The sequence below is a fragment of the Vollenhovia emeryi genome, unplaced genomic scaffold (assembly GCF_000949405.1).
Source record: "Vollenhovia emeryi isolate VEMERY1.0 unplaced genomic scaffold, V.emery_V1.0 DF939141.1, whole genome shotgun sequence".
Lineage (NCBI taxonomy): Eukaryota > Metazoa > Arthropoda > Insecta > Hymenoptera > Formicidae > Vollenhovia > Vollenhovia emeryi.
In genome coordinates, this window is record NW_011967225.1 from 2465109 (window position 1) to 2477175 (window position 12067).

Sequence of the window (12067 nt, forward strand, 5' to 3'; positions counted from 1 at the left end):
TGGTAATCCACTAATTGACTTTTAGCGAGAATTATTTATGATTGTGACAGCCCGTGGCGTTAACGTTTAATTCAAGCTGCTTCATTTTGTTTTATTTAACAGCATTTTTTCCCGTGTAATCCCTTCGTAATTGCAAATATTAGTACAACCGAGCAAGTTTTCCACTCGACCATGTAAGTGTAATGCAACACATGTTGTTCATAACAGTTTCATTGTTGAGCAGGAAATTATAATATCAACGTTGTGTAACCGTTAGGTGGTTTGTTTACTGCAGGGAGTTATACGAACGTGTAATTTTGGAGTAACTGAGTATCGCGATTTACGAACGATCTTCCGATTTGTACGTTCCTAGGTCTTGTCGAAAGTTTCCTATGAAGAACATCATCGTAATAAATCAATAAAATTCGTAAGGCTCTCATGTGGTAAACACCAATTCGAAGGAATAAAGGCCGAAGAGCCGTGATGTTAGTGTCTAAATATTTCTTACTTTTTCATTTATTGCGGACAATATTATCTCAGCCTGGGTTTGAACCTGGACCTGCCTCTCGCTAGGCTGGCGTCTCACCGTCATTGTTGTCATAGTTGAGATCTTAATATTATAATTTTTATTAACATTATAAAAGTTATTTAAGGGGTCGTTCCACTTTAACGGCCCAAAAACTATGCTCACCTCACGGACCTCAATTAAGAATTTTTTATTTAAAAATAACAAAAAGGTGCCAGTTTGAAAAAAAGTTTTGAAAAGTACTTTTAAAGATTTATTTCATTGCATGGTGTATTTACTGAAAAAACTTCACGCGGAAAATAGCTGTTAAAGATAAGCATAGTTTTTGGGCCGTTAAAGTGGAATGACCACTTAATACGAATTTTTTTTACTGCTATTCTAACGACAAAGTTTTGATTAATAAATACACACAAAGCAGCATCCCTAAGCTTCTATTGCTCGTGCGTTCGGAATGTTCGACACCCCGCTCGCTTTTTAAATCTGTATAATTATACGTGGATCGCATAAACGTATGCAGATGCACGTTTAAAACTGATGGTGAGCGAAGGGCTATCATAAAATAAGATTAAATTGTCCTGTAATTACGATATTCATTCGATGCGTTCTATCCTGGGGGCCTAAGAGACTCGAAACAATCGCGGGGGGGGGGGGGGAACTGAGCGCGAGTAATTAAAGGTTAAGAAGTGAAATCTAATTGGAGGACTCGAGCTCGAGGGTCTCGAGCTTAGATTGTGTTATACATTCACGTGTGTGTATCAATTCGCCTGGTGCAAACGCACCAAACCGCCGTGCTGTCTGCGTGTTGATTTAGCGCGTTTAAGTACCTCTGCATCTACACCGGTGAATCTGCATTAGAATTAACACGCGCGACACTTATTGCGTTACTTTTTATCAGATTGTCTGGCTCTTGAAATAACTGGGGCGTTTCGCAATTAAGCTCTCTCAATTATCAGGCCGCCTCGCGCGCTCATTATGCGTTATGACTTTAATAGACATTTTTTATAAATCCAACAAATCATAAAATGCAATCGTTAATGAACTTCTCGCTTCGAATTTTAATAAAGGAAATGGGAATATCCTACGTCATTATATCGGACATTTTACGATAACAATCGGGTAATACGAATATTACAGCATAAAAATTGGGTCGCGGGAGTAGGAGTTTCTTGAAATATTCTACGGAATTCAAAAGGAAATTTATGCACGGAACAAGATGCTGTTGAATTTAAAAAAAATTGAAGTTGCTTGAATTAAACGTAAACGTCACGGGCTGCCACAAACATTGCTATGGAATTTAATTTTAAGCATTGAACTAAATATCGAGACGATTAAGACAACTACCTGATGTTGTTGCAACGATCTTATTTCAATTGCGCTGATCTTATTGATACGTCCTTTTCTTTCTGTGTGGTTTTCATTGCAAGTGTAAATACAAGTACGGGAATTGCAGCGCAAGGCAAGATAAAGAAGTGTAATCTATTAAAAGATAGCTGTAAGTTTTAAAGTTTATCGATTATTACGATGATATTACCAAAACCTTGGTCTTATCTAGATCTACAAATTCGGATCTTGTATTCTTTAAACGGTCGTTTCCATTGCTGGATACGTCATCGACTAACTAAGTAATATCAAAACACTCACGTCGATACTGATTCACGATAACAACGTAAACATTTGGTCTATGTACGGTACTGGCATCAGTTTATCATTGCATACGTGTATAATATCGTAAAATCCATATATTTTTTATCGTGACGACGAATCTGTTTTGATAAACTAACTGAATAACACCCCGGTGAATTTTGTTACATCCGCAAAAAAAGTATTTGTGCATACAAAAATTGTAGTTATTTTGTGACGTATAAAAAAGCATAATTTACGTTGTAAAAATTTTTCATATACATATAAGATAACATTTATATATTAAAACATATCCATACACGTTTGCTTTCTCTCACTTTCTTGTGTACAACTTATCTTCGTATATAAAAGAAATAATAGCAAAAATAATTGAAAAAGAATTAGAAAAATTACTTTTTCTTTTGTTGCACGAATTAAAATTGCGATTAAATTATATAATATTCCATATTTAATCAAATATGTGGGCAGGTTTCTTTCATTTTCTTAAGCTTCACTTTTTGTCAAGGAAGAAACAAACGATGCGAGAATCATCCTTTTAATTATTTGGAAAGTATCCGTAATGCCGTACGAGAGACTTTTAAATAATAATTATTCGCGTATCTCTTCTGTAGTTCACATCATTACAGATATCACTCTTGTGTAAAGTATATCGCATTACGTAATACGAAGTGTTTCCCAGCAAAAGTGAACATACCTAGAATACATATAGATTTTTATTACAAAGCAGTATCGCAAAGCATTTTTTCCGATTCGTTTGATTAATCGTTATATATATTCGTTGTTCAGTTGTAACGGATAAAAAACGGTGCCACGAGCAAATAAGAAAAGTCGACACGCGCGATTAGAAAACGACAATGTTCTCCACTTGTAAAGAGAAAGAGAGAGAGAGAGAGAAAGAGCGAGAGAAAAAGAGGGAAACAAGGGTGGCGAGGAGAAGACGAGGGGAGACTCAAAGAAGACGAGGGAAGACGAGGGGAGACGAGGAGTGACAAGAGGAGACGAGGGGAGAGACAGGGGAGACGAGAGAAAACGAGGGGAGACTCAGGGGAGATGAGGGTAGGAAGACGAGGGGGAGACGAGAGAGAGACGAGGGGGACAAGGGGAGCTGGGGAGAGACGGGGAGAAATAGTAAGAGACAGGGGAAGAAAGAGAGAGAGAGTGATTTTAGTATGTAAATACAAGAAGCATTACATGCCTTGGTTCTAACGTAGCGATACAATTGTTGATATTGAAACTACACACTCGGTAAAGCTGTCCCGTGTAGCTAGTAATAATCACCCCTCGCCCAAGCTCAGGACTCTCGGTAAGTCCATAGTAGAGTGGAGGGGGAAAACAAGACGAAGAAATATGAAAAAAGAGAAAGAAAAGGCGAGAGAAGAAAGAAAAAAAATGCGAGAGGATCGCGCGCGAGTCTATTCGATCCCACGCATAGGAACTCGATTCGCGCGTGCTATCATCCTACGATCTGCGGCGGTAAATTCGAAATAAATAAATTGTGAATAAACGGCGCGGTTAAAAACGGCCTGTTTCGTAAATTCGCCGTGCTCAAACCAGCTCGATCGAAGAGTGTGGAATAATAGAAGGACAGAGAGACGTTTCGTCGATCGAACAAATCGACGAGGTCGTGTCGCCGCGGCCGCGATACGCAATGTAAACCTCGTCGTCGTCGAAAGGCACGGCCGTCGCTCGCAAATCAGCCAAGATCTTCACGTGCGGACGGAAGAAACCACGACGGGGACCGATCAATGGGAACTTTCCTGCCGTCTTTGAATCGAAGGTACGCGATTGCTTTAAACCGTATCTTATCAGAGTCGCCGCGCCAGTCGCGATAAGTCCGCGACGAGTGAAAAATATAAGCGTGCAGTCAAACCCTACGTGCCGGATAAACGGCAGATAGCCGGCACGCGTCGTGTGATCGAGAGAATTTCTTAACTCCGTCGCGTCTCGCGTCTCCCACGTATCTTCGCGCGTATTACCGAGGAAGGACCAGCGGCTCCCGCGCACGTTTTTACGTAACGAAGGATGGTATGGCGGCGCAAGCAGACGGTCGGATACCGGATACTTTTCGTTATTACTATACCAGCTACGTACTTTTTTTGCGTCAGTTTAACGGGACTGTTATCTGACAGTGCGACAAATGTCGGCCACGCAGCGGACTGGCGTGAGTATATCAAAGTAATTCGTCCCTCTTCGCTTTCCAGGGCGTCCGCGGGAGCGAAGGGTGGATCGTTCAGTGGTCGCGCCAGCGTAACAATTTTAGAAAGACGAAACGAAGACTTAATTAAAGGACATATATAATAGAAAGGCTTGTGGCGGTCATGCTGGATCTCTTAGTGCCCAATACTTTGCGTATACATCTTTTTTTTAGCAGAGCAATTGCGCGCCGATAACTTTTTCGGTCTTGAAGCACGGTATTAAACTAAAGTCGAAATAACTGATTAAATTAACTATCATTAATAATTATACCAATTATACCAATAATTATACCAATAATTATACCATGCTTCAGAAATAATCGGAAAATAACTAATTATCATCTAAAAATTTAACTTCTCTCTCTCTCTCTCTCTCTCTTTCTCTCTCTCTATCTTTCTGTTTTACATTTTTGTAAAATTGACGCCGTCTTTCCCCTCAGGAGGACGTAGACTGCTGCAGGCGAGCGAGCCCGAGCTAGCGGGGAACGACAGTTACAACTGCACGCCGCCGGCGATCAAAGAATTCCCGCCCGACGGTCTCACGCGGCAGCAAAGACAGGCAGGATTCATAATAATCCACTTCGTCATCGCTATTTATCTGTTTTTATTACTTGCCATTGTCTGCGACGACTATTTCGTTCCCTCTATTAAGAAAATTTGCGAGAGTGAGTACAAGAAGATCGTTCGGTACACCCACCGTTTTCTTTCACGTGACCTTAATATGACCTCACTGCGGCTCCTCTCTCTCTCGTTTCGCCGACGAGCGTAAGACGTTTTGCAGTTTGGCGTATTATGTCGTGCGTTATCACACTTATCGCCCGCGCATACCTGCCGTTTGCGCGTGCAAATGTCTGGCAGAAACACCGCCGAGTAAAACGAAACGAAATGTCCCACGACAGACCTCAGTGTCACCGAGGATGTGGCCGGCGCTACCGTAATGGCGGCCGCGAGCTCGAGCCCGGAATTGTTCATCAACGTCATCGGTACCTTCGTGACGGAGGGTGACCTGGGGGTTGGCACCATCGTCGGCTCCGCGGTCTTCAACATCCTGGCCGTGCCCGCGTGCTGCGCGCTGTTCGCCAACGAGGTAAAGATTGATCTCCTCCCGCGTTCGCTTTTCCCCGCGCAGTCGCTTCTTATCGCGCGCGATCTTGTCGAATTCGCAGGTGCTGAAGCTGGAGTGGTGGCCCGTGTCGCGCGACTCGCTGGCGTACGCCTTCACGGTCCTCCTCCTGATTCTGACTCTGTGGGACGGACGTGTCGAGTGGTACGAGGCGCTCATCCTCGTCGCCTGTTACATTCTGTATATATCAGGTAACGAATCGCAAAGCGAATGGCGAGGGGGAAACCGCTGACCAAAATCTTGTACACCAATATGCCCACTAATGCCCACTGGGCATTACCTTATCTTATTATTTTATTTTAACTTATTTATCTTGTCTTATCTTATTTTATCTTTATAATCCCCCGGCAAGGCCTAATGCCCAAACCCAGATAGCACACATGGTGCTATGAATATTCTTCTGGAGTGAAAATATTCTTAATTTCAGAATATTGATTGTTAGAATTAGAAATCGTATATTCATAGCAAAGAAGAACGTTTTTAGAATATTCGTCGAGAATGTCTTTGGAAAATTTGTTGAAAATAATTTTTTAATATTCATCGAGTTTATGCATCGTACATCGTTTATTGTGTAACGCGTTTATTTTATGCAAAAGGCAGTGAAACCTGTGATCATACCATGTATAACCGACACGCTATATTCGATAGATTATTCTAGCCACATTCGAGAAAGATTTACAGTGCCAGTCGAATATTCCACGAATATAAAATAAATATGTAAGAATGACCTATGGAATACTCCAAATGCTCTTGAAGAATATTCTTAAAATATGTTCATAGGAGTGTCTTGTGCTATCTAGGAAGTAATGCCTAGAAAATGCCTAACAATGCCCAGTAATGCCGCAAATCTCTACACCACAATGCCCTCAGCGGTTTCCCCCTCGGCAAATGGGCCGCGGAAGGCCCGGAGAAACTATAGTTCTTAGTTCACTAGAAGCTAATATCCACCGTCCCGGCGAAAAAGTTTTCATACAGAAACAAAGAAATATAATTATACAACGAGTATGTACTCGTATATAAAATATGTCCGTGTATGTTTCTTCTCTTGTATAATCTCTGTTCGTATATGCAGGATAAAATAAGAAAGATTTAAAAGGATTATTTTTGCATTTTTTTTTTGTAAAAAGTGAAGTTTGAATAAATTAGAAAAATTGCCATGTGGTTATATACAGAATATTGTATAATCTAATCGCAATTTTACTTTTTGTAAAAGGAACAATGCAACGTATGCCTTTTTAATTGTTTTGCAATTGTTTTTCTTATTATTTCTCCTAAATGTATATGTATATGGGAACACAGATTAAACAAGAGGAAAAAACCACGTGTGGACATTTTTTTCCTCTTGTCTAATCTTTTTACCAAGAGCCTGTACTTTATTTGCATTAACTGTTTTAAAGCGCAACAGATTGAATAACATCGCTAAAATTGTTTGCTAAAAAGAACATCGCAATAATTAGGACGCTTGCATTTTCAGCAATGTGTTTCAACCGTCGAATCAGCAATTTCGTAAGACGAATAACGTCTAGGAGGAAAAAATATAGAAATATCTGCGAGGAGAGTCCGCTCCTGCCGAATCGTAAGATCACTGCAATATAATTATTATCGCCTCTGCAAAAATAAGTGAATTAAAAGGAATTGATGCAATTTCATTCTACGTGGTATCACGAACTTTTGATCTTCGGAAGTCAGACTTTGCTCTCAATACTTTCAAGTTCCTTTCTGTGAAAACGAACTTTTCTCTATTTATCTTCCAGCAGTTGCGTTGCTGCGATGTAACCCGCGCGAACTCAAGACAAAAACATATTAGAAAATGAACCAATTTTCGATATTGATATACCAGAAATAGAAGTAAAACGGTAGGAAAACCGGTAATTTTTAAAGCGAAGGTCTGACCTCGTGGATTAAGAAGTTCGCCGCAGAATAAATCTCCGTCAGTCCTTTTTAATCCACGTATCTCTTTGCAGGGATTGCGTTCGATAACATACTCGTAAGAAATGTAATCTCATGCTTGGCTATCTTTCATTCCAAAACGAACAGATCTTGTCAAGGAAACGGAGATATGTGGAGTTAATTTGATCGAGCAGGACGAGTCACGTATGTATCTGTTGTGCAGAGCACAACATATCGCTTCTGCACGAGAAAAGTGATACAAGTCAAAAAAATTGCAATTTTACGGGAGAACGATTTCAAATTTTCAATCTGCTTGCAGATCGTACACAGTTACAACCTGGTCTGCTAAATTGTTTTTTATCTTTTTCTCGCCTCGATAGATCTTTCTTCTCATGGCGGGAGAATCATATCTTTCTTTTAAACACTCTTGCTCTTTGTCATCACTGTTTTTAAACGAAATATTATACATTGTTCGCATCGGTTCCTTTTCGGACGAAAATATTTATAACATACACTTATGTATCACTCTTGGTGAATAATTTTTGCAACATTAAACATTTGTGACTTTTTAGTTGAGATCGTAAACATGACAACCTGGCCGAGTTCTACGTGCGAGAAGATATGGTGGGTTATCACTTGGCCCATCAATCTGGCATTACTCGTTACTATTCCCGACTGTAGGAGAAGGAAGCTGAGATCGTGGTATCCCTTAACGTTTCTCATGTGCATAATATGGATCGCGACTTCGTCCTACATTGTTGGATGGGTCATCACTACTATCGGTACGTGCGATCAATTCTATTAAACATGAGTGCTAATTTTCTTGGTCAGTGATTAAATACCAGGATTGGGAAAGTTACTTTATAAAACAGAGGAGGCCCGTCAGAACATCGACGGACCTATGTGGGGGGCGGGCGGATGTTATAGCTCTGCTGATTCCCGGCCGTCCCCCAACCGAAGCTACGCGCAGGCTACCGCAGGAGTTTAGTGGGTAAGCCAGCGCGCCAACTTCATCTTGGCGCGCATCTCGTTAGATAGAAGGGCAGTCAAAAATGTAACTGTAGCTGTAACTTCGTTACAAGTAACGAGTTACTTCCCAACCCTGGTAAATACCCATACAGCACGCATGTCTAAAAGACGTGATTAAGACGTCTTTAAGACATACGTGTTGTTTGGGTAGTAGAACAAATGTTATAATATTATTCGACTGGACCTGGCAGAAATTTTATTGCAAAAAGTATGCCAAGGTAATATGTTTCGCAATAAAATTTCCGCCAGGTCTAGTCGAACAATATTACTTGTTCTGCAATTCTATTAATGTCTGTATTTTAATTAACATTTGTATAAACGCCAAGTTCGTCGGAAATAGATTTTACAAATTGCTGCTACACTGCCGGCCAAAAGTTTGAGTTCATTAAGTAAAAAAATCTACTATATGAAATAAAATTGAATCGATTCGTCCCTTCCGCAAGGCCGTATCTCGATTTTACACAATTCCCGGTGTTTCTGTCTAAATGCTTATTCTGGTCTTAAATAAACGTCGAAAAATTGCGTAAAATCGAGATACGACATTGCAAAAGAGATCAGTCGTTATGTATTGGAATATTTTATGTGGTTATTTTATTATGGTATGATCACAGGTTTCACTGTCTTTTGCATAAGATAAGTGCACATTACACAATAAACAATGTGCAATACATAAACTCGATGGATATTAAAAAATTATTCTGAACAAATATTCCAAAGACATTCTCGGCGAATATTCTAAAAGCGTTCTTCTTTGTTATGAATATACGATTTCTAATTGTAATAATCTATATATTTATAGAATATTCGATTGGAATATTCTGAAATTAAGTATATTTTCACTCCAGAAGAATATTCATAGCACTATGTGTACTATCTGGGTTGTCACGAAACAACATCTCGAAAATGTAAAAAAATGCTCGTTATTAAAATTCCTCAAACGTTTCTTTAGAATCCAGCACTGTTTAACGATTGGTAGCTCCTGCTTTCGTTATAATTTATGTTGTATTTCACGTTTTAGGCGATACGTTCGGGATTCCAGATTCTATCATGGGATTAACGTTCCTCGCGGCGGGAATGAGCGTGCCGGAAGCAGTATCGAGCGTTCTCGTTGCCAATCAAGGTACGGTAAACGCTGATAACGCTAAATAACTGATCCGATCGCATCCGAGACGAGGATCTCGCGTGAATTCCCGTTTCGTCGTGTCTTCAAATATAGATCATATGTGACTTTCCAGGTTACGGAGCTATGGGAATAAGTAATTCGATCGGGTCGAATGTGTTCGATGTCTTACTCTGTCTCGGACTGCCATGGTTCATCAAGGCCGCGCTGTTACCGAAAGTACCCGGACAGTATTATGTTCAGATCAATTCTCAGGGATTAGTGTATAGCTCAGCATCTCTCTTTTCTACGTTAGTTATCTTATATGGAGCTTTATTTATTAACAAATTCGCGTTGAGTCGTACAGTCGGCATCGTCTGTCTCGTTATGTACGCCGTATTTTTGATATTCGCATCCGTTGTGGAGCTCAACACGTTTTTCGTTGTTAATCTACCGACATGTATCGACTAGAGCAACAATATCGGTGGCGTTAAAACGTAAGACGATACTTATACTCACTGATATCTGTGAATGTTTGTACGCCACAGCGAACTCTTACTTAATACGTTTGTACATTTTGTCTTACGACAGAGCAAAAGTATCTGAATATATTAAGTATTAATTAATTAATATATCTTATAAATAGTAGCTTCGGTAAAGTCCTTACATATGTAATTATTCATTGCACTGTGTAAAAATTGTATCCTGAACTTTTATACTTGTTTATTTCGCATGTATATACTATATAATGAATAGTAATCTAACTTGATCATTAATATGAATCTAGCTTTTATACCTGATACGTTAAAAACTTTTAGAGTGTAATGAAGTCATATATCTTCATTGTCAGCTTGAGCGAAAGAGCGTCATGGCTCCTGTAAATTCGAAACTTTAGAAAGTCATTACAAACAGAACCACAAAAGAGAGTAAAACGAAATAGTCCTGTTAGCATAAAAATACGCGTGCTTTTTCATCAAGTACATCCAAGGATGATTTTGTCACGTAATTAGACGAAAGTGAAAAATAAATCTCTGAAACATTTATCTATCAAATTAAATAAACACAACCATATGTGGTCAGAATCAGATTTCCGATTCTATCCCAAGTAGAAAGACATCAAGATTTACTTTGCAACGACTGATTTATGACATACTGTTTTATGATATTCGTGATATACGTGTATAATAATATATTATTACGCATTACATGATCAGTCATATATTACGCTTATCTTATATTACTTCAATTTATTTTTAATGTATATTTAATTAACTTCGCTTTGTAAAATAAGTTCATTTTTACAACATTTGGACGTCTTAATGATGTCACAAATACGTGCTCTTGGCTATTTTGACGTCACCATGATGCATAAAAAATGATCAAAAAATGATGTCATCTTGATGTCTTCATGGCTAATACGTTCTACTTGGGACGCAACATGGTTTGAACCCATTCAAGTGGAATTATTTCAGCATTACTATCCCCACATTGAGAGATTGGAGATTAGATATTTAAAAAGTATAAGCAAAACTAAAGCTACTCGGTATGTATTTCAATTAGTTTTATTTCCCCGTTTATTTACTTGGAGGCTCATGATAATTGTCCGCAGTCCGCTATCATGATCTTCTGATATGTCTTGCCGGTCGACGAGCCGAAACTTTCAATTTTTCTCACAACATCCATGCCGTCGAAAACATTGCCGAACACAACGTGTTTATTGTCCAGCCAGGGTGTCTTTATCGTGGTGATAAAGAACTGCGAGCCGTTCGTATTCTGGCCGGAGTTCGCCATCGACAGCGTGCCCATCGAGGTGTGCTTGAGCGCGAAATTCTCATCCTCGAATTTCTCCCCGAAGATAGACCTACCACCCGTGCCGTTGTGATTCGTGAAGTCGCCCCCTTGACACATAAAATTTGGTATTATACGATGGAAGTAGCTCCCCTTGTAGCCGTAACCCCTCTCCAACGTACACAGGGCACGAAAGTTTTCCGAAGCTTTCGGCACAACGTCGATGCGCAATTGTATCACGATTCGTCCCAATGACTTTATCCTCCACGGAAACGTCAAAGTACACCAACGGCAAGTTCATTTTGTTCTTGCGACCATTCATCGAGGTGTAAGAAGCTAGAACGAAGCCATAATGTAAATTATTGGAAAAATCGTTTGTTTTACAATTGTTGTACAATTGTTGTAAAATTCGTGTGACCAAAGATCCAGCTAAGTTTCAATGAGCTTTGCTCTATCTTGTAATATTTATATATTACTTTTATTCGCTTACACACAGTGCCGACGGATTTACATTCATTATAGAAATTATGAATTTATTTCTCGTTGTTTTGAACCGACGCGATTGTTCTGTATACTTGATTGGAATTTGCCTTCTATATATTTACCGTGCGTAACCTCTTTTCCTTCTTCTCCTCTTAGCTGTTTATTTCTTCAAATACGATGTAATCCTTTTCTCTCGCAGTTTCCTTTAATCCGAGTTTCGTTGTGACTCGGATCGTGTCGCAGAGCGTTTGAATCACCACATGTAACTGCCGAATAATCATTAGTACGTATTATTTTGTAGCTCCACGTGCTTT

At 39.5% G+C, this 12067-nt stretch overlaps 2 protein-coding genes across 2 annotated transcripts; one reads left to right on the forward strand and one right to left on the reverse strand.

The window, feature by feature from the left end:
• The first annotated feature begins 3992 nt into the window (after positions 1-3992).
• LOC105567078 (sodium/potassium/calcium exchanger 4-like) lies at positions 3993-10701 on the forward strand. Its single transcript, XM_012021632.1, has 9 exons — positions 3993-4307; positions 4782-5006; positions 5241-5428; positions 5508-5655; positions 6939-7040; positions 7502-7558; positions 7927-8136; positions 9402-9503; positions 9619-10701. The coding sequence occupies exons 1-9, from the start codon at positions 4169-4171 to the stop codon at positions 9951-9953; spliced, it is 1506 nt and encodes a 501-aa protein (XP_011877022.1). The 5' UTR covers positions 3993-4168; the 3' UTR covers positions 9954-10701.
• Positions 10702-11026: 325 nt separating this feature from the next.
• On the reverse strand, positions 11027-12061 carry LOC105567079 (peptidyl-prolyl cis-trans isomerase-like). Its single transcript, XM_012021633.1, is given in 3 exon segments — positions 11027-11519; positions 11521-11606; positions 11876-12061. Coding segments are annotated over 2 exon segments (519 nt in total). The 5' UTR covers positions 11593-11606; positions 11876-12061; the 3' UTR covers positions 11027-11072.
• Between the last annotated feature and the right edge of the window lie 6 nt (positions 12062-12067).

Excerpts from the sequence above, each read along its gene's own strand:
- LOC105567078 (XM_012021632.1), top strand. The coding sequence starts at position 4,169 with ATGGTATGGCGGCGCAAGCAGACGGTCGGATACCGGATACTTTTCGTT. Across the intron at positions 8,137-9,401 it reads ATGGGTCATCACTACTATCG|GCGATACGTTCGGGATTCCA; the intron begins GTACGTGCGATC and ends TTCACGTTTTAG. Across the intron at positions 9,504-9,618 it reads CGTTCTCGTTGCCAATCAAG|GTTACGGAGCTATGGGAATA; the intron begins GTACGGTAAACG and ends GTGACTTTCCAG.